The sequence below is a fragment of the Manacus vitellinus genome, unplaced genomic scaffold (genome assembly GCF_001715985.3).
Source record: "Manacus vitellinus isolate BGI_N305 unplaced genomic scaffold, ASM171598v3 scaffold_3_pilon, whole genome shotgun sequence".
Classification (NCBI taxonomy): domain Eukaryota; kingdom Metazoa; phylum Chordata; class Aves; order Passeriformes; family Pipridae; genus Manacus; species Manacus vitellinus.
The window spans coordinates 10980183-11005800 of NW_021940535.1; the positions used below are offsets into that span (position 1 = coordinate 10980183).

The window sequence follows — 25618 nt, forward strand, 5'->3', positions numbered from 1 at the left end:
TTGTTTTGTTAATCAATTGACAAAATATTTAAAGTGAGGTAGTTTGCAAACACTCACCCTAACATGTGAGAACTCGTCATAAGGTGACCAATTAAAAGCAGACATCACTTGGACTGTATTTCACAAAAAGCCCTTTCTGAATTTCTGCTTCTCATTAGCTTTATCCCTTATCAGGACATTTTCAAACACTGCACAGCAGATTCCCAGGCATATGTGTTATTTCTTATTCCAAGAACAAAGGAGTTAAAAAACCCCAAACAAACAGCACAACAAAACAGGTGATTAATTAACATTTTTTAGCTGTTGACAAATCCTGTCTTTTTTTTCTTTTTTTTTAGGAGCACTGTATTTTACAGCATTAACAATGTCTTTGATCAGATGAAAGTGGCATATTTGAGAAAGAGGCAAAGCCTGCTCATGATATATGTAACACTTCACCTTTGCTTCTTTTCATTTAGGAAGCATGAGGAAGATTAAGCTTACAAGAATGCTCCACCTCCCATTCAAGATTCACATGTTATTGCCAGCATAGTTTAATTAGTTTAGCTCTTTTTGAGAGTGCATTTGCTAAGCTCAGACACAATTACCTGACTTATATTCATCTTGCTGGTTTTTGCCTGATTCTTGTCTTCACATAATTCTTCAGAGGTTGCTTTGTTCTTCCTCCACCTTCTTGATCTCTTTTCTAAATCATAATGGACTTCTTCAGTCTCACTGCTGTCTGAATACTCTAAGCTAGTTGCCTGTGGATTAAAATTTACATCCAGTTCTCCATGGAAATGTTTCTTTTCCATTCTGGGCATATCACTTTGAGTTCTGCTTTGCAACCAGAGAAGTTTGCTAGGTCCTTTAGCTTCCTGGGAAGAGTTTACTGAAGATGTTTCTGAATCAGAGAACTGTGTCTCAGTATTGGTGTATAACCCAGAGGAAGGGGAGGTCACTGCCTGGTACTGATCATTGCCATAAACCCATTTGGTACCGTACTGGGAATTGGTATAATAGAAATCGTCTGGTAATTGTCGAGGTCTCCTACGCAGCTTGTTCAAGGCCACATTCCAGTCGTAGTCATCCTCACTGTCTGAGCCCATCTCGTCATAGGCAGACACAACATTGGACTCATTCTCCAAAGCTCTGAATACCTGACTCTTTGGTTTGGCAAGCATTCGAGGACGAGGCAAAGCGACATTCTGCAAGGCTACCCAGTTTCCATCAGTGCTTTGCAAAACAGAAGGTGGACCTATGAAAATGAAACAAGAACAACTGTGATCACTCTGTGAAAGGCTCATTTTACATGACACAAGTTGGAGGATTCAACAAAGCTAACAAACAAATGCAAGTATTGCTGCTACATGAACTCTTCCATGCTGAGAGCCGTGATGCTGTACTACTCAGAAGCCACCACTTAAAGTCATGGCGATGACTATTTAAAATGTGAGAGTACTTGGGCCAAATCTTTTTTTCTAAAAGAATTATTAGGAAAGGCTGACGGAACATCAGTACACAGACATGTATAAATCCTGAGTTTTACAAATGTCTTTGATTCTGTGTGCAGTTCTGGTCCCCCAACTCGAAAAGGAAAGATGGAAAAAGGATCAGAGAAAAGCAGATTCTGAAACAGTGTCCATTCAAGGAATGATTAAGTAAGCCAGAGCTCTGTCATCTGGAGAAGAGAAGGGTGAGAGGATACAGGCTAAAAGAGATGGGGGAATCTCTTCCAACCTAACTACTAGAGGACATGAAGTGAAGCTAGAGAAATCAAGGATCTAAACCAACAAAATAAAGAAGTGGGATGCAATGGATACCAGACCTATGGAGCTTCCTGCCTAACTTGTTATGGATGCTAGAAATTATTTGGGATAAAACAGAGATGGCTATGGACATGGAAGAGATATCCACTGACATTTACTAAATATAGAAAAACACTTCTAGGTAAGTTGAAAATTCTAGAGGTTCAGAGCCTACTCAGAGGCAGCATGAAAAATATGTGCTTTGTCCTAATCTTTCCTAGACTCTTGCTTATGGCTACCATTGCTGCTGTTGTTGTACCTTAGACTAAATACTAAATAGCTTTCTGTCTGACACGAGCATTGCTACTCTTGTATTCTTACACTTTTTCAGAGTCTGTGGTACAACTTCAGAAAAAAAAGTCACAAATATGGTGAAAAAGTGCTGTATAACTCATATAACTCAGAGAATCTAATTTTTTCTAAATTTAGATTCCATTTCTAATCAAACTTGAAAATTCCCCTCTTGGGAAATATAAATGTGTGATGACTATGTTCTGCAGCAGTTTAATAAATATATAGTGCCACAGATTTACACAGTAATCTCAGCCTACTGAATGAACTTTTCAGACTTATGGATTCCTCCCATGGGTTTGAATTTACCATTTCCAGAAAATTATAGAAACTCTTAATATAAACATTAGTTTTCTCAAACTGTGAACAGAACATCATTATTTTAAAATGGACAAAGTAATATCTGGATCTGTTGTAGATGATAATTAAGAATTTTGCATTAGATGATTACAAATACTTGGATGGTAAGACTATTTTTTTCCTGGTATTTTTCATAAAGTACACCACTATGCAGTAAGAAGGTGTGCTTGGTTAAAAAAAAAACAGTCTGAGCTGCACTACCACCACCAAAACAACCCCCCAAAAATAAAACAAAAATTAAATGGTAATTAAACTTGCGAGCTATGCAAGATAAAGAAAAAATTTTGCATTTTTTACTCATTTGAATCCTTTTGGTTTGTTTTCACTTCCTAAGTTTCATGTCAATTCAGAAAACTTGAGAAAATACATCACTGAAGTAATTTTTACTCCTGTCTAAAAGGAAATTAAATAATACTAGTTTTCTTGTAGCAGTGACCAGCTGAGGATATAACTGAAGTCAGATTTGTAGGGAGAACTAATAACTGTTCATTGTAACCCCTGATTGTGGAGAAAAAGAAAGAATACAAGCTATCAAGCATAAGAAACTTCTGCTTGTTCAGTCTTTCCAACTGTGCTCACTTATCTTAGTACAGGATTATCTTGAGAGAAAGAAGACCTTTCCTTAAAAACATTGTTCCTTCAAACAAAATATAAATCTCCAACAGGAATTGAATTCAGCTGCACATTATACAAATGTAAGAGAGTGCCACGTACTTTTTTTCTCCCCCAAACCGTATCCCCTTATTTTGTTTAACAACAACACAGGAGAATCAGTCAAACAATCTCCATTAACTAAAGAAAGGACAGGGTAGTAGCTGATTACATCTTAGGGGGCAAGCAGGGTAGAAAGCCACTGAGAACTCTATATTCAGAAGGCTGACTCAGTTTTATCCCAGCATTGTCAAGTGCTCCCTTACTGATTTTTCAAAACAAAGTCACTTGCTCGAAAGAATCAATTTTGCACACAATTCTTTGGGCATAAGCTATAATTCATCCATGTGAAAATGAAAAAAGATTTAAGAAGTTTCATTGTAAAACTATTGATAAAAGGGAAAAACCCCCACAAAGTCATGATTTGGCTCTTGAGTCATCACTTAAACCAATACAACTGTAATCAAAACGAATTGTGAACTGCTTTTTGGCTACATGACTAAAAATCCCATTGATGTTACCACTTCAAACTCTTAGTTGAGATTTCTTTGGTTTTCTGAATCCTAATACAGAGCTGCTTATTACTGCATAGGTGAGACCATATTTACACATATTAGCACAATCAGCTATTTTCTGTAAGCTCAATAGGCACCACAATTTCATCACAAATGTGGTTTTTACATGAAAGAAGCAGAACAAATCCTCTGAGTAGAGCACCTGAAAAGAAACTGTGTCAATTTGTCATTCTGCTGTGGTTAAGCAACTGTTAAGTACTAAATTGCTCAACAGTTGAATTCAATGGGATTGAAGTGGGTTCTTAAATTTAAGCACCAAATTAACTGCTTTACTGAAAATAGGCCTTCCACTAAAATGCCCAGGAGAACAAGGCTTCTGACAGGGGGTTGAATGAGCAGTTCACAAAGTGATGCATATTTAGTTACGTCAGATTTTAATACTACTTTACTAAAAATTTCCTTCTGGGGGGAAGGAGGGGTATTGAAACTGTCTAAATGTCAGTATCCCAAGTTATCTACTGGCATAACAGATAAATAAATTGAATGGATGGGTAGTCCCCATGCCTGGTCTCCACTAAACCCAAACACATATTTTGGCTGCTTCTGCTTGCCAGCCCCTAGTGAGCCAGCTGTGGGGGTCACAGCACCAGTAAACACCCTATGAAAGAGAAGTTTTCCGCCTGTGTAGCTTGCCACAGGGGTCAGATAGGTTCTACAGCTGTTAGAAGAGAAGAAGCAGGAACAAACAGACTCTGTCATGGGAGGACAGCACCTGGAGCCAGGGAATGCTGCTACAGTGAGCAGTTCAGCTCTTCCCCTTGTGCAGCTGTAGGGTGAAAACTAACCAACTCTTCTGTGCACCTGTTGCCTGGTGCTGCCCTCCTGTCCTTATGTCATCTTGAAGTAAGCAGGGAATTGCATTCTATCCCAGGGTGCTGCTTCAGGAATGGGGCTGACTTGGAAAGCTGCTCATGATCCATCATCCGTATTTACATCCATACCTAACACATGATGACAGAGGACAGATCTAGGGAAACTGTTGGTCTGTGAAGTTCCTATTCACATAGCTTCCTCAAACTCATATAGAAGCATCAGTTAGTAGGGCTGCACATTTGTGAATTCATCAGGGTTGAAAATAAAGTTGCAAGGGGGAATTCTAAATGTGAATTATTTCAATGCTTGGTTCACCGTGTAACCTCATGAACAGTTACCCTGTGCAAACAGAAGGGACACTGTGGACAGCTGCAAACTCCTTCAACTGGAGGACAGATTACAAAGAAGGGTCCTTGGACTCTTGTCTTAGAAGCTCTGAAATGTATCCAAACTGGTTGCCTAATTTTTGCGACAATCCAAAATCAACTCCATAAAGGCCTAAATTTTTAATCCTTCTTTTAGATAATAAAGGTAAGATAAGCAATGACACAGCTCAATGAAATAGTGACACAGCATCATCAAATATACATTTTGCATGTGACTTCTGAAAGCACAGAGGTCAGCAGAAATGCCCTGGAGAAGGTCCTTGCTTTAAGTTGTATTTATTCCACATGTGAGTGAGAACTAAAAAAAAGAATCTTATTCGTACTAGAAATATTTACTTGTTTCATTTAGCCTGTCCACACTCTTCCAGCTGGGTAATGGAGAAAGTTTGTGTTCCTTCTGCTTCCTGGACTGCCCTTTTTGCTGCCTTGAAGAGCCTCGGTCACAGATGATGCAGAGTCTTGTCCTTTACTGGTCGTATCTTCACTAGCCAGGGAGAATGCAGACTGAGACCTCTGTGGGATTAAAAATCAAAGAGTATAATTTAAAAATAGAAATACTTAATTATCCAACTCTTTACCGTAATCAATATTCAGTTACCCAGGGAAGTGTGGGATCTGCTAGCATCACAAATGGAATTTAATGTATTCAGAAGAATTGTTTCAGCATTAGATTGCTTATTTATGTGCATTTCTGATGCTATGCAAGGAGGCAGGAAATTTTTTATACTCTCACGGGCCAAATGGAAAGAAATAATTGAGGTGAAGTTCTTGGGAATGTGCTTGGTGAGGACTGATATCTAACTGCTGTGACTCAAGTTAGTCAAAAGGGATCTCACTGTGGTGAGACATGATGATGTATTGTTGGCTTAACAGGCCATCTGGTGTAACAATTTGCAGAAGTTAAAAATTAAAAAAAGCAAACAAACAGCCTGTTCCTCAGAAATAGATATGCAAGTCAAATGATTTAGAATTCTATTTGCTAGGACATACATATCACCCAATATGCTGAGCAGTTTTATGCAGTCTTACTAATGAAGTCAACATAGCCTACAGTTGCACATCTATTTATTTCTAGGAGGGTCACATTTCAAGTGAAAATAAGGTAAAATACTGTTGTGATTGTTGATCAGCCCTGACTACTATTGAGGGGAAGGGACTTTCCTTTTATTTCACATAAATAGACCAGACATTTTAGTTTTGACTTAAGCACAGAGGTAAGCAACAGAAGACATTTAAATTTGGCCATTTTAAAAAGCTGTGAAAGCTGGTAGTGTCCTACTGATTTCAGAACTCACACTTGCATATCAAATCACATATGTAGTTCTAGAAACAAGGCTACAGAGATCAAGTCAAGTTGCCTTTGCAGCAGAGTCAGCAGAAGACTGTATACACCGGGGATTCATTAAGAAGTGTGCTTCCAAGTGGCTCAGCTGCTTTGCATAGGCCAAGTTGGCACCCTCAAATCTTTGTACATTTTTGCTGATGTTCAAATTACAGATAATTAACTAAAACTGTTACTCTCAAAAGGGCCAGTCTTCGTCTGTATCAGAGCTCTGCTTTGCACTGGTGCAGATGAGGTAAAGGGGAACTTGACTTTCAGCTATTTTCAAGTCCCTCCAATTCCCAGGACAGTATAAGCTTTGCTGGGAGTCTTGCTGGCTTGAAAGCCACAGTAACAACACTTTCTGGCTGCACTTCCTCCCATCTGAAATGCTCCTGTATGAGACCCATAGCAGAAGATTTAATTAACTGCAAATCTTCCTGTATCCTTGGCTCAGTGATGTGATTTCATAACAAATTTGGTAAAAAGAAACACGGCTAAGCACAAGGGTTTAGTTTGGCTTCTGAATTCTAGAGGAAAAGCCAGAATTATTGCCCTAGAATCAAATAATTTCTGTAACTGCAATGACCGCATAACTTTGTTGATCTCTTCCACAGTAAGACACAGGTCCTAATGGGATGCATTGGACTGTTTCCTTTCAAATTCAGGGAATAAACTACTCACAATAAGCTCATAGTACCATATGACTTTACTACAGGGAATCTTTCAGATGAATCACTATTTTTAGCCTACATTTTATTCAAGTGTATATTTAGGCTGTTTCAAACCAAACTTTGAACTAGATCTTCAACTGATCAAGTTCATCTGAATCCTCCTTAACCTGTAAAAGGGTTAATAATTTAACACAATACATACAGTTACATAAATTGTTTTGCTATAGGAAATTTGCTCATTAACTTTGATTTCATCCTGTCAGGATATATGGGCAATATAAGCTCTTCTGCCACAAGTTGCCACCCGAACTATGATGAGTTTTAACTGTGCTGTGGTTCACTTCCCTTCATTGTAAAGCAAGAACTACCAAACCTCCCATGCTTTCAACAAATTAGGTCCAGTACATATCTGTCATATCCTTTGATATCTTTTTGTTAAAGTTGTTACATACTGAAAGCAGTAAGTTGTCACTATTTTCACAGTACCATGAATATTCCCTCAGAGCACATTTTTTTTCCATGAGAGATAAGAGATGCTGAAGACCTAGAAGAAGGAATAGCCTACAGTTTTATCAGTAGTACCTATTTTCCCTTATTACTTACAGAACTGAATTGTAAGAAGGAGAAGAAGAATATCAGAAAAAACTGAAGTAGTCTATGTAACAATAACCTGGACTCAGATAATGATAGTAACATGTTTTTGTTATTATGTAAAATCTGCAGTTTTGACAACTTTTCTGTTTTGTTTAAATGTCAGTTTCTCCTGTGCCTACTCACTGTCTCATAAACATCACACTAAAGGCTGCACTGCAATGGTGGCAGCATCTGCACTTTGCTCTCAACTAACCTGAGAGCTGCCAGCAGATAACCCTGACAACACAGAACTTGGCATGGGCTGCAAAACCCCGCTGATGGAGGTGGGCACTCCTGCCCCCAGACCGATGCTTGCACAGCAATACTGCAATTAGCACTGTTTGAGCAATTTAAAGCTGGCTCAGGTGCGTCTACGCTATAGGGCAGATAGAGCTTTCAGAAGGACTAGGAGATACACAACAGCTTGAAGGATTTGAAAAGGAGAAGAGCATGAAAGGCCTGATGAACAAAAGGCACTGAAAAACAAGGAAGTGCATAAAAGAAATCAGACGCAGTCCCATGTGGTATAGTAGACTAGGATCTGAAATAAGCTTATCCACACAAGCTTATCTAAAAAATCAAGCTGATTTTTTAAAATTGTGTGCTAAAACTTTTGCATCAGATCAGAGGGAAACTGCTCTTCACAGTTTCTGCAAGCTCTTTGTGGTGAGAAGGAAATTGGTATTTTCCGGAAACTACTGCTAATTCCCAGGAAATCTGATCTAAATACAGGAAGGGGTAAAGCTTTTGGTGCCTTCAAAGTTTGGCTTGAACCCATCCTTGGAGTGTCAATAGCCAAGTCTGGTGTAGGAACAGGAGAGAAGCATATTCTGGCATGAGAACAAATCAGTCTAAATTAGCATAAACTAGCCTTATTTTTCAGAGCACAAAAGCAAATGTTTGTCTACAAGTTCATCTCCAATCAATTAGCAGCCTGACTGGTGACTCTATCTGAAATGCAAATGACTCAAGACCTCATTTTGTTGTTTTTGCAATAAAGAGCAAATGACAAAGTTAGTTATTTTGTGTGAGACTACGCAGCAGAAGCCCTAATCTTGCCTGACACATTTGCACCAGCTTCGACTCTTCATCCCTACAGCTACAGCATGGGCTTCAGCATGGGCTACCTCCCCTGTACATGCCTGTCCATGCTGCTGACTTCACTGCTGCACTTACCAGCAGCAGAACTAGTTACTGTGCTGCATTTGTGTCTCCCTTCCTCACACAGGTAACAGCCCACCTGTAGATCCAGAGGGGATATTTTTCCCTTGGAGACATTTGTACAGGAAGGAAAACACTGAACATAAGCAAACAGTATTGAGAAGCTGGTGCTCCATATATTCTCCCTGTGCACGGATGCAGGCAAGTCCTGGAGGTAAGGCCAGCTACCACAGTAAGCTCTTGGATCAGTTTGCATTGGAACAAGGGATATTTACTGATCAAACGAAGGAACCATGCCCCTCCATCTTTACCAATTGCCTACATACTTGAACTGCAACAAGATCTCAGAGCAGAAGAACCAAAAGTATCCAAAAAACACGGGAGCCTAAATACAAATTTCAAAAGAAGGCAGGAATGTAGGAACTTTGGCACCTATTGACATGAGATGTGAAGAAGGGAGTTAAAGTTACCCAGTGTCTTTTCTAACCAGAAATTCTGGTTCATCAGCAAGAAAAGCCCCCTATCAGGCAGGTGCTATTTTAGGTGTACTTTTGTGTTATGAATTAAAAGGCTGCCCTGTAAGCTTGTGGTCAGACACTGCTAGTTTCTGCAGTAAATTAGTACATCAGCAGATGGCATTGCAGCCCAGCAGGCCATTTGCTGTGCTCACTGCACACACTCCACGGAGGCATGGGCTGCATGCTGGAGTGCTGTGCTCTGCAGCACAGCTCACAAAGTATAGTTATAGCATTGGCAAGTATTTCCAAACACTTGAGTTAGATGAGTTCCCTACAAATTCTTGCCTACTTGCATCTGCTCCAAGATGTGTGTTTCAAAATAAAATTCCACACATTATTATTCTCTTTTTTTAAATCCCTCTTCAGGGATTCCTGCTGAATAGTTATAATGTCTGGATAGAGAGAACTCAGCCTTCATTTTTTACTGGGCTAGAACTAAGATGAGTCATCTGTTTACTAAATGTCCTTCAATTAAAAAAAAAAAAAAGAGATTTCTGAAGATTAAAAAAAGGAAGGGGTGAATAAAAAGTAATCACATCTTCTATTACTTAATAAATAGAGATATTCCATCTTCTGTCTATAACAATTTACCAGTTCATTCTTTTGAACACTGAATAATTGAAAACAAAACAAATAATCAAAAGAAAGAAAAGCTTTTTACAAACCATTAGTGAATATTGAGTCCAATGCTGACAATCTATGGATTCTTTACCTTGAAAAACTCCCTTATATATGTAACCACATTTTTTAGAGAGACAACATGAAGATTTTGCACTACTTCATTCCTCAAAAGATGAAAGAGTATGGCTAATTCCTCTTTCTTCTAAAGAAAAGCCAAAATGTTAATTCAAAATAGGTCCCAAAAGCAACTGATTGGACTTTACAAAAGGTATTCTGGATCACACATGTTTTTTTTTCCTTACTTCCCTCCTATTTCACCTTATTTCCACCCTTACACCAGCCTGGAGTCTGGTATAACTAGTTAAACAGTAAATTATTCTGCAGTTATTTAGAGTAGATCAAAGACTCTCCCAGCTTCAGGAGGGACTGAGAACTCCGAGTGCCACAAGGCAGCTGCAGGGTCACCACAGCAGGAGCCCTTGCAGGGCTGAGGATGGGTACCTTTGGATTTGGGCAGCTGAATCCTGTGCTGTGCAAGCTCTGACCTGTGGGGTATATATTAATTTGAGCTTTCAGGACTACCTTGTTTATTCAGGGAAGCAACCTAGAATTGACAGCATAAACTTGGATGACTTAAATGCAACCTTATCTTATCCCTCCCCTGTCCTCACTCGCAAATTCTGCAGCTATGCCTGACAGCAGTGCAGCAAAACCCCTTGCCTGCATCTCAGCTGTGCTTTATGAACATAATCAATGCACAGACAGAAGCAGCAAGTCTGGTAGCAAATACAGTAGCAATCCCTAAGCATCAACAGCTTCTTATCCTTTGGTAAGAAAACTCCCACACCAGGAAGGAGCCAGTATGAGCTTGCAAATGGTGCCACTCTGCCACAACCTATTTATCCCTAGAAGTGATTTTCGCTCTGCTCAAATGTATGCAGTCCAGACATTTAGCAGTGGGAGTGAAATACCAAGGGCTTCAAGCATCTGTTCCTTAGTTAATCTTGTATGTGGCAAAGGATCTGTTAACAACCTTCTGAAAAAGGGCAAGAACAGGCAGATAAATGGAAGATTTTCACACTCAATTGAAAGAAAGCTCCCTTCTTCATGTCATGACCAAAACCTTTGTGGAATATCACAGCCATCAGGGAAAATCCTTAAACAGCAGGCTGGGAGAAAGCAAAGATGACTGCTCCCTGTCCTGCAAAAGCCTTAGAGCATACAACCTTCTACAGTCTGCCCAAATTGGCTTTTTGTTCACTGGTGACACAGACATAGCCTGGCTGCACTGGATCATTTCTATCCTTCTCCTTGCCTCTTAGACAGCTGATCCCCTTAAAAGCACTGTTCCTTTAAAAAAGAGTACAAAAATTATGATTGGTTAATCAGGAATGGGTCTGTCAGCAGGATGAATTGCACAGCTGTATAATAATACACAGAGCCACATTTGGGTGCACATTTATTTTGGTTCAGTTTGGATTGGCTGACCTTGATGATCCAGAGATGGAGGGAAGGGTTGTAAAGGAGAGAGACAGGAGGTTATTCCCCAATAAACCTATTGCTACTGGGCATGCAAGTAGCCTTACACCAACACCCACAGTGTTTGAGTGACTGCCCTTTCCCCCCTCCCTCTGGCCTCACATATGAAAGTGCTACAGCTTTGATTGAAAGGAATTCATAAGCTAATAATAACAGATATTATATATTGTATGAAATTCAGTTTCATACATATGGTTTCGTACATATTCATATGGTTTTGAATATGAGTATAACATCCTTTTATTGTACTTACAGAGCTAACAATTAGGAAAGTGCTAGGAGCATAAAATATAATAGTTCGATCAACATAATGGGTTTATGTGAACAAGTTTACTGAAGTTTGTGGAATAGAGGCAGATATACCAATGCAACTGCAATTCAAGTAGTGCCTTTACAAGGTACCCTTGTGCATTTAGCCATTACTGTTCCTCATATGTTCACCCATTCTTTTTTCCTCCTCCCAAATTTGGAACATTGTATAACTCCTTAAAAAAAACCCAAACAAAACCCCAAACACTTCCCAGTTGCATAAAACCTTTATTTGAAGACATTACTTGTGGAAGAAAAACTTAAGCAACAGCAAAAGCCAGATCCCTGGTTCTGGTGTAGGACAGTATGATTTCCATTTGCTACTACTGCATGCCTCTGGGAGAGTGCGTGCATATAGGAGGGTAGGGGGAGGAGGTGAGCTGGCATCTTCGTCTGAAGTCTAATTGCAGCCTCACACACAAACTTACCATTTTTGTCAAGTGAATACTCTTCACTAAACACAATTATTCTTTTTTTATTAATCTCTAGGTGTCTCGGTTCCCTATGCAACCCTTCATGTCCTGTTCTGACCCTCATCAACAAAGTTGTGGTCAGCACAGCACGCGCCCATCAGAGAGAATTGCTATATCTCCTACTCAAACAACCAACTGACAGAGGAAATCTTAAGTGTTCTGTGTTTATTTGCTTCTTGCTGTGACAATATACACCCTGCTTTAATCTAAAAATAAAGTAAGACTTGTCAGGAAGCCTAGGTCTGGTTTTAAGTTAGACCTGAAAATTCTGAGATACCCAGGAATAAAGCTGGGAGAACAACATATGATTTAAATTACTTGGAAAATAACATTATAGAATGACCACCCATCTCTGTCCTCTCTCCTACTCCCTTAATACTGCCTTCATACCTATCTTTTTTGAGAGTAAGTGTAGTGCAGCTAAACATAGGCCTGCATGGGCTTGATCATGTACCTAGCATCCAAAATTGTCTTCTTGAATGTTTGTCAAGTGTATGGGTAGTATTATGAAACCAAAAATCAGTAATCTTATGCTAGAGATACATCTCGAGATGAAGTACAAACTCAAACTATACAAACAACTTTAAAAGGACAGCACTGTTGTGTTTAGCCTTGCACTGATTATTTAGAGACCTGAGCCTTAAAAACTACTAGCAGTTGCTGAATCAGAACAGCAAAAGTAGTTGTATCCTATCTCTCTGCAGCAGTGGAAGGAGGGAAATCAATCAGATTACTACAGGCAGGGCTGTCTTAATCTGAAATCCAGATCACTTTTGCAGTGAGATTACAATATTACAATGTCATCTGTGAAGTCAGCAGATGTCAGTGTTATCTGCAATCTGGAAAGTACTTAGAGAAAGTTGGATTTTCAAATAATAAATATTAATAAAAAAGACTCTTTTTTTAGAGCACTCAAAATGTACTGTTCTTTCCTATTCTGTGCAGAGAAGATGGTGCTGCAGCTGGCTTCTTTTGGAAGGAAACAAGATACCAAATAATCCATCAGATCCAGCTGAGGGGCTTCTGGATGAATGCACACCTGCCTTATTGGAAGTAGGTCCCAGCAATACATGTCATGCAAACTTCAAATGGCAGCTCATGTATAAAAGCTAAAAGCTCCATCTTCCCTATGATGTGACACATTTATTAATTAGACATAAGTATGATGTTTCTGAGACAGAGTCACTGACAGGTAGTAACTGATGTCAGCTGGTATCAACTTCCTACAATGTTATGCCTCCCTCATCTGAAATCACTCTCCCACTGTGTTGTATGACTACTAAACAGGAATGCACCTCAAAAAGATTTTCTTCAAGTGCTTCTTTGAGACAAGCCTAGCAAGGTATTGAGCATCTGCAAAACCTCCTCCTTGCAGAACCTTCCTTCTGTTTAAAACAAATCAAATGGGGGAAAAAAATAAAGAAGAAAAAATAAACAACAGTCAGTACACTGTGGACCTTATAATTAGCTTAACCAGTAAATTTCTGCTTCCCCTGAGGTGCATCATAATGTGTATTTAATGAAATCCTCCTTTTCCCTATATCCCTAGCTGTTTTATATACTATAAATTATGGATGAGCTTCTGTTTATATGTGCAATCTTTTAGCTGTAAAATAAAGACCACTAATACAGCACTTAAAACACACCAGGGTGCCTGCACTCCATCAACGTTTAAATGGGATACAATATGCCAACTGGTTGTTTTCTCCCTCATTGGCAGTGATGTATAGAGGGGAACTGGACTGAGAAAGCAGAGGAGCATCTGCCCATTGCTCTAAGCTCCTCCTATCCCAACACTGTATAGCCTTTGCTTTTTGGTAATGAGAAACAGATGGTGCCATCCATCTCTTTTTATGGGATGGCGAAATAAAATATTCAGCCTTGTATGACTATTTTTAGCATGGGCAAGGGATCTCAAAGAAATCTAAGAGGAAAAAAGGGAAAGACAGTATCTATAGACACTACCACACCATAGTACTGCAGCTAAACAATCAATACTATATTTGGGGGAGGGGAACAGGGAGGAAGTTTAATATATTTAATGATGACCTCAAAGCAAGTGATTTTGGATGAGCAAGGGAGGTAATGCAGGGATTCCAGAGTCCACTGGAAGTTTCTGGCTGATATGCATGAGCTGCATGCAAATAGCTGACATTAAAAGAAAAATTGCTTGGCAGGTATAACCACAAGGTGATACCTGGAATTACAGCACCCCCGACACTGAAAGCAAGTGACTTTGGTAATAAAATGCAATGCAATAATAAAATGGGTTTGTAAAGGCCAGTGTTATAACATGCAACTGCCCTATGTTGTATGTTACTAGCTTTATTGTGCTAGCAAAACTGCATGTATTATTTTCTACACTGAAGACAAATAAAAATATTTGCTCTGAGACAAATTTCCAGTTTTAAATTATGAAATCCTGACTGCCTTAATATTTGCAATCCTTACCTCTCTTTCCCCTGCATGTCTGTCTTTTTGTTAATTGTTACTTCTTTCCTTTTATTTAATCCATCCTGTTTCTCCTAATGTGTTTGCCAGGTACCAAAGAAATACTTAAACAGGGGAAGTTCTACTTCTACTGTTCTTGGGAAACAGGTTCACATACATAACTCTGACATAACAACAGTCACCTTGGGTAGCTTTTGAAAAAAAATGAACACCTTTTTTTCTTTCTCCTTCCCTTGGGATTGTTGTGGCCACAATGTCTGTCTACAAAAACCTTGGTTACAGTAGGAACACCTGTGCTAATAAATTTGTTGCAACAGACCCCTTGTTAGCTGTGGTGTGTACTAATATTAAAAGGTTTTTTCCATTACAGGCAGCACTCTGCTCAAACTAAGTCAACACACACAGCTCAATGTCAGGATGTGTACACAAATCAAGAGTTTAGGTTTTTTTTGTTGACGTAACATCATCAGTTAGGAACTAAGAAAACTTCATATATTATAGTGGAACCCACGAAGATTTGCTGTTACAGACTTGGACTCAAGAGTTCCTGGGAGGGAGTGTAAGGAGCTTTGCCTGGAATGGGCATAGGGCCATAAGCCCTCTGCCAGCTTCTGTAGAAGCTAAGCTTTGTTTTGGAAAGAAAAAAATAATTGCGATTCTGTTGGCAGAAAAGATAACTTTCTCCTATGATATACAGAGGAGAAACTGGTGTAGTTTAATCCTGCAAATCTACTGACAGACACATGCTTCCCAATTGCAGCTGAATGAAAACAAAGTGCAATGGAAAGCGAACTCAGGAAAAGGAATCTGGGTTGTTTCAGCACGGTTGATGAGAATAAAGCAGGCTGTAACTGCTCTGCATTTGCTCTGCACAAATTGCCTTTCAGAAGGCTTTCCAGCAGGCCCTTTGTTAGAGCTTCTGTGACTTTAATTCTGCTAGTCTAATTGGCTAACATAACTACAACTATATTAGCTATGGGAACAACTGGAGCTATGCTTCCTTTCCAAGGGTGTTTTGTCATGCTAACGAAACTCTCCTCTGTTCAAAGCAAAGCAAAAATAAACATTTATACACTTCAAAGAACAAGGGAAAACAATAAAACAACCCTATCAAAGCAAAAGGCAGAAACTAAACTTATGGGAGAGGTGAAAGAAATCACAGCAGATGGCCAAATTCATTTGTGTTCCTTAAAGCACTGTAGGGAGGCAATTGGAACAAATGGTGACAAATGTGGCAAAAAACTCTGTAAAGAGGTAGAGTGTCCTTATAAAGCACTGTACACATCTGGATCTCTACTACTGACTGATGGGTACAGAAGTGTTGAAGCTGTGCTCACCTTAGTGTGACATTTCTGCTACTCCAGTATTTTCCAGAAAGTCTACTATTACTCAAAGCAATGAGCCTCCCTCTGGTAAAAAAAACTTAGGACTAAATTGTTACTTTAGAAGAGGATTTCAAAATGTGTTGAGTTCAAGCTTAACTCTCCAAATGCAGAACAACAAGCTTCTGGTATAATGACCAAGGATTTGAACAGCATATATCTCTAGTTCCTGTCCTTAAACTCAAAAAAGAAACCTCACCTGAGTCAGATCCAAAATTAACTCTCTGTCCTGGCTCTTATATTCTGCAAGCAACTGGCCTAGGAGTGACAGGGCAAAGCTCTTAAACATGCTCGCCCTGACTTCTGATCACCTGGTTAACAGCAGCATCTTATAGGCATTACACCTCCAATCTGCAAATAGGTGGGGGATTAGAATGCAAGTCTGTATCTCAGCAATTCTGGTTTTCTGGCATAAATCTATTCTCATTGGGGGTGTAAGCTAGCAAACTTAGCTGGGAACTAAGACATAGCCCACGTTCAGTCCTGGTGGTTCTGCTCAGTGGGGGAGAGGTGGTTACTGGCACAGTAGCAGGACACTTAAATCACAATATCAAAATGCACTGGAACTAACTCATCTGTCACTTTCTTCCCTCTCCGATTGTCAAACAGCCTGTCCAAGCCTACAGCTTATTTTAACTTCTTTTTACTTGCTGCTCTTTTAAAAGTGTTACTAATGCAGCTTGTCAGATTTTCTTCCGCTTTGTGGCAGGAGCTAAACACATTGTGCTGCAAAATAAGTTAAAGGAGGAAACACTCTTTACAGTGCAAGACATAAATGGTGCTCTAGAGTTGGGTTTACTTTTTGTTTGAGGGTGGTGGCTGTTTTCTTTAAGATTGCTAAAGAGAAAAAGAAATACTACAGAAATCTAATGTTATATGAAAGAAAATATAACGCTCAGTAAAAATCTAAATAAAAGCTAAGCGAGCAGAAAAACTGTTTAGAAAAATAAACACTGAGGTATTGAGTCCTATTAGCATTTAAATCGAGCAGTGAGATTTCTCATATCTGAAACTTACTACACCCCAACACAGCACAATGTCTGTGATGTACTTCCAGGGCCAATGGGATGCTAGGAAAACATGCAACTGGGCAACAGGTTGTCCAGCCATAGGTTTAATGCCTGTTCTCTGCAAGTCTCTACGTACCATTCCAGGCAAGCAGTATACTTATGCATGACCGCAATCTGCTGGTTTTATGCATCGGAAAACATCAATAGTTGTGCTGTGCCACTCACCCATAACGTGTAGGACCCCCTGCGGCTCCCTGGAAAAGTCAGCATGCTCTGATCTGAGACAGCGACAGACGCCAGGCCACTGCTCCGGGATGGCGGCCATTCAAAGTCGGCCTCGGCCTGCTCAGTTTTGCTTTTCTGCTTCTTTATAATCTGTAAGGTAGGAGAACAAGGGGTGGGAGGGGAGAGGAAAGAGATGCTCAGAAAGTACTGTCTGAGCTGTATGGAGAAAAACTACATTAACCCTGTGTCAAGGCAACCTGCCTAGGAAGAACATATGAGTTTCCCTTTGCTCTTGCTCCAGCTCATGCAAAGGATGATTCTGACAACTTGCATGCACTTCTTCTCATCTGAAGTCACATTGCTTGCGAGCACATAAGCATTGATACAATAAATCAAAATCAAGGCCTGCAGGAACATTAATGAAGGTGAATTAAATAAACATGGAAACTTGTTGCTACAGTAACACTTTAAATATCAGCAGCATATCTAAGTGTCAAGTATTTTCTCAGACAAGACTTTTTGCCAAGAAACAGAAAATACTACATATGAGGGGAATTTCAAATGCTCCCATGATATCTAGACACATTTCTAGTGAAAACAATGAGGTCTTAGGTGTTTAGGCACTATTTTTGTTTTTGAAAATCTACACCATCTTAAGAGAGAGAGAGCATGGAGACTACCTGTCTCCCTTCACTGACAGATTATATCCCACTGTGCTTAATTTTCACAACTTTCTTTGACTCAAATATAAAATATCTACAGAATATTATTATATGGCATAAAAGATCATATTAGGCAGCTCTTCACAAAAGTGGTAGCAATTCAAGCTTGGCTGAGGCAGGCTCATGACTATGAAAGACTCAATAAGTAGAATTAATCTTCTAACATCCCTATTAAAAAAGAAGGCAGATTATTTTTCATTGAGAAAATGCTACTCTTCTGGCTTTTTTTAATAGCCTTATAAACAACATGTTTCTCTTCTGGTGTGTCATACGCACACTATTAAATGCCACAGCCCATACACAGATGTGGCAACTAGCTGGTTACTTTACTGACTCCAGGAGCTCAACAGCACTCTGTTCATGCTCATCTTGCCTTGCTCCAAACTGTCCAGACAAACTCAACTGCCATTCTGCATCAGTGCCAACTGCATCTGCAGCCCTCCACTTCCATTCTGCATCAGTGAGCTTTTCAGGGAGAAGAACGAGTTTTATGTAAAAAGCCACAGAAATCTGACACACCGAGGGTTCTGTGACTTTGTGTGTGTGTATCTAGAAGCATCATTAGCAGAATTCTATTTTAATGGTTGATGTTTTCTTTGAATGTGTTGCAGATGCAGGGTTCAGTAGAGGGTATGATCAAGAGCCACACCTCTTGCCACTGGAAAACTTTGTGCCTTTGGGGAAGTGAAGTACAGATGTAAAATTCCATTGAGCAGGGGCCAAGATAGGATATCACAGACCTCAGGGAGTGGTACCTCTCAACTCTGAGGGTGTAGGGCATCAGATTAGGCACTGGATTAATCTTATTTATAAATTGATCTCTCTGTCAGATGTAGCTAAGCCTATACCGTCATAGTTGAAGTTCCAACTTGTCATTTACTTTACTTTCTATATTGGTATCATCCTTTTTGCTGTTAGTGGAGTTTGAGCTCATCAGACTAAAGCATTGTGTTTTGGCTATTAAACAAGCTAAGGAAAAAAAGCATCCCATACCTTCTGCACAATGGTTGTGGCCAGCTCTTCTATGAGGTCCTCCTTGTGCTCCTGCAAGTAACACGCTTCATTCTGCTTGTCCTGCATGAAAATGGATATCTGTATTTGCTAAAATCACATAAAACCAGCCTTTCCACAGAAGTTGTATAGATTGGGAAATGGGTAATACGCCCTACTGGCACTGTGGGAAAAAATTCCAGGCACTTAAATTGCATGTCACCTTCTGAAATGCAACATGCATCTTGGATACCAGTACATAAAACCCATGCCCAAATCTTTAGGTGTAGCATGAGATAGCCACTACTTCTTTATGTTTTCTTTCGTATCTACTTGGTTTTGTCCACTACCCAAATCAAAAGAAACATAAGTGTCCTATTTAAATTAATACATTTTGTTTGAAAGTGTTACCAGGCTGTCACTGTAGGTCTCTGCCTTAGAAATAGCTTCTTCCACTGCTTCCTCTGCAACACGTAAAGCCACAGCAAGGGTATCCATCATGCTGTGTCCTAGATGAAGAATAAGATAAAACCATCATGTTCTTTATATATGCACATTTTGCATAACAAGCTCCAAAACTCAGACATATTCTGGACACATATTAAAATCTTAAATTGTTCATGAAAAAGTTCATTTCCTCAATCTGTATTTATGCACAGTAAAATAAACAACTTAAGACAAATAAATTTGTCTCAATCTCCATGTTTCTTCCTAAATGTAAATCTTAAACACAGGAAAACACAGTATTTTTTATGTTGCTGATGGAAGAGAAGTAACAAAAAATGAACATTAAGAAAATCACACTAGAACAGGTGTGTATTAGCGTAAATACTGAAGCAAAATATCCCAGCATGGTAGGTAAAAGACTTTTAGTATCTTGCTGAATGTTTTAGCCAAAGTATTTTTGGATCTGTGAACAAGACTTACCAGTGCTCTAAGCTACTTGTCCGGTAATTCAAAGTGTAAGGTCTGTGTTTAATCAAACAAGTTTTTAGCAGCATACCTTCTGTCTGTTGGTAGAATGTAGAGTCACTGCCACAAATGCTTCCATCATTCTCAATGCTTCCTTCAAACAAACTCCCTTCAGCTAAAAAGAAAGACAGAATTTTGCTTCAGTATTAGATGTACCCATTAACAGCAGAGGCATTATTAGATTAGAATATTCACTCAGGATATGGTGGCAGCGCAAACAACGAGGCATAAATGGAAAATTCCTCCTAGCTGTTGTATAAATCACGACTGCAGCAGCTTTTGTACAAAACATGATTGCTTTTATATCAAAGACCTCTCATTCATTTTGGATTGAGAAAACTTACTACAGTAAAAGAGAGAGGAAGAAGCTAAAAACTATTACTACAGTAAAAGAGAAAAGAAGAGGTTAGCAGGCATAAAACTCACATGGTGGAAGTTAAGTACAGGGAATTTGCCTTCACTATGACATTTGGAGTTGAAATAGATTCTACATTTTAAAGGGCAATGCTGTATAAATAAGACACTTATACTAGTATTTATCTTCAAAGAGAACAAAAGGTTTACCTTACATTCACACAGAGAGTAGCAGAAAGTTAGCAATGACATTTAGACTCAAAGGCCTTCCTTAGAAAGGTCTCACAGAGAGTGCACGTGCCACTGCAACTTATCATTGCACCGTTCACACTTCCCTTCAAGGAACAAGTGAAACTATGGCTTAAGGAATGGCAACACATCATACGAAAGTTCTGAAGCATCCGTCGCCACAGTTTTTGCTTCCATTATCCCACTTCTTCCCTCAGGGATACAGATTTGTTTGTCTTCATAAGTATTTGTTCTCCATTGTTAAGGAAACTTCTCAGGAAAAATGGATTTGATACCGACAGAGAAAAAAGACTAATAAATCATAATTTAATGCATAGGCCACTTCTTCCTAGAAGATTTTATGTCAATTTTCATATGAAATACCTGAAATTTCCACTCAGGTATAAAGAGTCTACTTACCATCCTCAATAATTTCAGAAAAAAGCAAAGACTATAGAAAAATTACCAGTTTTTGTACAGATGTTAAAAGAATTACATTAGTGAAGTATCTGATCCAATAAACCCAATGAAATGTCAAATATTCAGCTAGCTGTGTTTCGAGTAATTTGCTGAAGTTACCAGTATGACACCAAACTCCACTTCTTCCAACCCATTTTATATCTCCAATTACTCTTCTTATGGGGTGAGGCATTAGAACACCATAGTTAAGGGAGAATTGTGTCTTCATTTAAAAGGATGATGCCAATACTTTATCAGTAGCTTTTAACTATTTACAAACATGAATTAAAAAAAAAAGGTGTGGCCAGTTTCAGATCCTTAAGCATGAAAAACTCTAAGTGAGGGAATCTAAGTTTTGGTCAACTTGGATACTGAATGGATCCCATGTTAATAAAATTTTGTTTCAAGCACCACAGAAATATGCTCTAAGATCAAATGTTGTGTGCAAAATTATTTTCTCATTCATTGACTACCCAGGACTGTGAAAAATTTTGGGACACAAGCTAGAATACAAACTGCAATTTACTTTACAGACAGTTCTGTATCAGTGACATAATTAAGATAAAACATTCTTTGATTTCTTAAACAGCTCTCTAGACACTTCCCCTATTTTTTTTCTCCACTGAGGCATTTCTTTTGCAAAGAAAAAAAAATTGCCTTAAAAAAATCTCTGTTGAAATGATCTCAGAATTTCCTTTGTCTCAACTTGTATGTTAAAGTAGATTAGAATAAATCTTGTAAGAAATCAACACAGCTGTTCTTACCTATTGTATCAGGACAAACTCCGCTCTCCAGTCTATGCTTCTTGTACAGGTTCTTCAGGACTTTGGCACTTCCAAAACACTTAAAGCGGCTTTTGACATTATTATAGTACCAATCCAGAGACTGGGTCCTTAGGAGCCTAAAACAGAAAAATAACCTACATATTTAGAATGATTCTACAAAAATAAATGTAAAAAAAAAAAAAAAAGAAAGAGGATCTTTTAGACCTCACAGTATAAACATATTAATTTCTGAATACTTCTTTCTTGTTTGTAGTTTACAAGTATTTGGTATATTGAGGCAACACCCCCCCCCCAATGTAATTCATAAGTAAATATCTTCTTCACATTATCTAAAGTTTTATTTGGTTTTGGTTCTACCAGAAGAGGTGGTCTCCCCTTTTACATTATAATGCCAACACTACAGCCTCTTGAAAAATACAAACAAGACTTTGAACAGCACAGGAAGGTTTTAAAAATAGCCTATATTCACACAGATTTACAGATACTGTAAGAAAACCAGCCCATTAATGCACCACAAAAAAAATAACATTTACATAAAAATACATCACTGCTTTTATTTGGGGAAATCTGTAGAGTAGAAAAAGCCTAATCAGAGGACCTCAAAGCAGAATGAGCAAAGAATGGTACAACTGCACCTTGGTTTCTCGCTTTCAACTGGAAGCATCACTGATGTCAATAATTCATCCTGATGGATTTCTCCCCAGAGTTCTGATACTTTTATAAAGCCATGAGATACTGGCAAGCTCTGTATTCTTTTCAATGTGGCATGTGACAACTTGCTTCACCTGTTACTTCAGCAGAGTGTGGAGAGAATCTGTGCCATATTCCCAGGCAACAACAACCACAGGTGACTGCAGGGCAACCCACAGTGGACCTTTACGTCTCCTTCTGAGGGTGTCACTGGAGAGGGGGATTCTAGGGTTCTACCTATAAATTAAAGCTGACTTATTCTTAGCACCAAGATTTTAGAGAACAAAATGCTAATGTTAGTATCCAGTGTCAATATAGGAACTCCTAAAGAAATGATGTTACTATCAGGAGTGCTGAACTCTCAGCACTTCCAGACCTGAACATATTCAGATGATTTAACTCCACTTTTTAAAGCTGAGGCTACATGTGAAAAACAAAATAAAATTACAGTCTCCCTGTAACCTTTAGATTCTCCTTCAGGGACTCTGCAGTTTTCTTTATAATGTGCAAGGCAAGCGACAATGCACAATTTTTGTTTAACACACATAATTTCGTAAGCAAATAAAACCTCACATATTGACAGATTAGCAATGTAGTTCTTACTCAGCACCGAATCTCAGGAGATACTTGGTAAGAAACAAATATCCTGAACCTGGGGTTTCAACTAAGTGTTTCCAGTCCAAACCCAGATGTTTTAAGTTTCAGTATACTGATAAAAAAGGAACATCCACTTCACAAAAAGCAGAACATTATGATATAGTCCACTTTTCTGTCACCACTGGAAAGTGTTTAGTAGCAAACACTAGCAGTGGGAAATTAAAAACAAAAATCAATGACGCCTATCGTATTCAAACTGTGAACCCTTAAAGTTACATTAGCTGCTCTTCTTAAGTCAAGTGAAGAAAAAGCACATAATGAAAGATAAGCCTATTTTTTCTGTATCCCATGTCAGCAAGTAGATGCAGGAGAGGTATTTACAGATAATGTAAGAATATTAGCCCTTTACTATCTGTTTGCACAGTAATATCCCAAGCCTAACTATGGTTCCCAGGAGGTTGACTGGTTTCAATAGTCACCATTCTACAAATATAACTAACATGTGACAAGAACAAAAATACTTTTTTTAATGGAAAATGTCTTTACACATGGTGCACAGATGATGGACATCTGATGAAACACAAGCGTCCAGAGCACAAGCAATGCCTTAGTTTGTCTGTGAAGTACAGAATTTCTGAATTCCTATAATGCTGCCACCAAGAAACCTGTTAAGATGCTTGCCCAAGACCTGACCCACCGACCCAGGGCTCGGCTGCTGGCACAGTGATGAATCTGAATGGACGCAAATTTCTCTCTCAAACCTGCAATTCTTTGGCATTTTGAGAACCTGCCTTCTTTGTGGGCAGGAACCACTTGCTCTCATGGAAAGTGCATCAGAATACTATACTTTCTGCTTGCTGAATTTGATTCACTTTTGTCCACTGAGTTTCTACAGGTGCTGAGAGTACAAGAATTCAGTCAATAGCAGAGTCACAATCATTATGATGGATAAAAATGTACGACTGGATTGGAAGCGGTTTAGCAAGAGTTATTGACCAGAAAGGATGCTCTTCTGCCCAGTGAATGCAGCTTTCTCCATGTGATCCACAAAACAGTTTCACAGCACCATCACCATTGGTGGACTCATAGCACTGGGAGTCCTCAAACATGTTGCTTTAGGGCTTTCGAGATCCCTGTCAACTACCTTAGCATGTTTACTGAGTAACCTCAGCTTCACTAGCTCAAAACGCTAAATTTGTAATCTTGGAAGCCAAGTAGACCCAGTTCTTAATATTCAGACTGAGTGACAAGGTAAAAAAAGCAGAGTCACCTATCTTTGTACACCCCATGCGAGTTAAGATAGCCAGTTACAAATGCTGACCTGGCAGCTTGGGAAAAACAAAAGATGGGACTCATTGCAAGCTTGCTTCATCATCTTTTTCCCTGTGTCACCATCTTGTTCTGGGTTTGATCAATACTGTTTCTGTAAAAACAGAATGCTAGCAGCATTGCTTTTTGGACGAAATAAGAGTGTTTTGCAACTAAAACAGGTTTTGTATTGTAATAATTACATTTTCTGTATGTGAACTTCAGAAGATTCAAAAGGATAGAGATTATACATCTCAAAGCAACAATGAAAGGAGATGCTTGCCTCTTTGTACTAGTTAATCTGGTGTAAACATGAGGATTGGGATTTTATTTTTTAGATTTCCTCATTGCTGCAAGACTAACACTTCATGAGTAATCTAATCATGCCATGCTTCTCTCCTATGTGTTGGAGAGATACCAACAACTCCAAATCTATGCCTCTGTCCTGTACATGTTTTATAACAGATTACAATGCCTCCTCTAAAGCTTTTCAGCCTCTTAACTTTCAAATAAGTCACAATGTCCCTGCTGATTCCTCCTAGGGAGAAAGGATTTGGAGAAGAGAGAACTTCTCTTATAGGTATTAAAATAAAGGACGCACTCAAAAGAGAAATAAGAGCACTTTTGCCTTATTTTAAATCCTTTAATGTTGACCTATATTCTAAAGCTGTTTTCTGCAAAAGCAGTCCACGAGCCCAGAATAATGAAAGACTATGACAGTGCTAGCATTAAATTGTTGGAATGAAACCTTTCCCTTATTAATTCTAATAGAAAGTGTGCAAGTTCTCTCTGTGAAAGAAAAGTTCACAGTTTAGGGATATTGGTTGTCTGCATTTTAAAGAAGCAGGACTGGTTGAAGCCATTTCTTGCTCTTTCTGTACCACAAAAACTGTTATGTCTTTATTGCTAAATAGTAGCTTTAAACACTAAGGACATTATTTATGTTACATAACATTGCCATGGAGTCGAGTTGCATTTTGATGTGCTTTTGGCAGAGGAGAATACTGTGATTTTAATATTCTGCCTTACTAGCAAGTGTGAAAGCTAGGCAGACACTTTTCATTTAATAACATTAAAATCTGAACGAGCATTAAAAAGTCTCTGTCCTTTTTATAATGCAGCAATGTGTTTGTCTTAATCAAACAGCACTATAAGAGAGGATAAGTCCATTAAAATCTTTACAAGTGGTTTTCAGTACATTTCGCACCTGCAGCACCCAAATAGTAAAGTTTTAATATTTTCCTGAGGAAAAAAATGCCTTGGAGTGGCAACATGTACCATCTCTCTCATTATTATTGATTGCCACAAGAAGATCACATGAAAAACATCACTC

At 38.8% G+C, this 25618-nt stretch overlaps 1 protein-coding gene across 1 annotated transcript in view; it reads right to left on the minus strand.

Moving 5' to 3' along the window:
- MYRIP (myosin VIIA and Rab interacting protein) overlaps positions 1-25618 on the minus strand; it is a 197605-nt gene that overhangs the window by 31804 nt on the left and 140183 nt on the right. The window contains 8 exon segments of the mRNA XM_018075908.2: positions 588-1237; positions 5200-5292; positions 5295-5376; positions 17181-17330; positions 18896-18976; positions 19304-19401; positions 19896-19979; positions 21670-21806. Coding sequence (XP_017931397.2) covers positions 588-1237; positions 5200-5292; positions 5295-5376; positions 17181-17330; positions 18896-18976; positions 19304-19401; positions 19896-19979; positions 21670-21806 — 1375 coding nt within the window.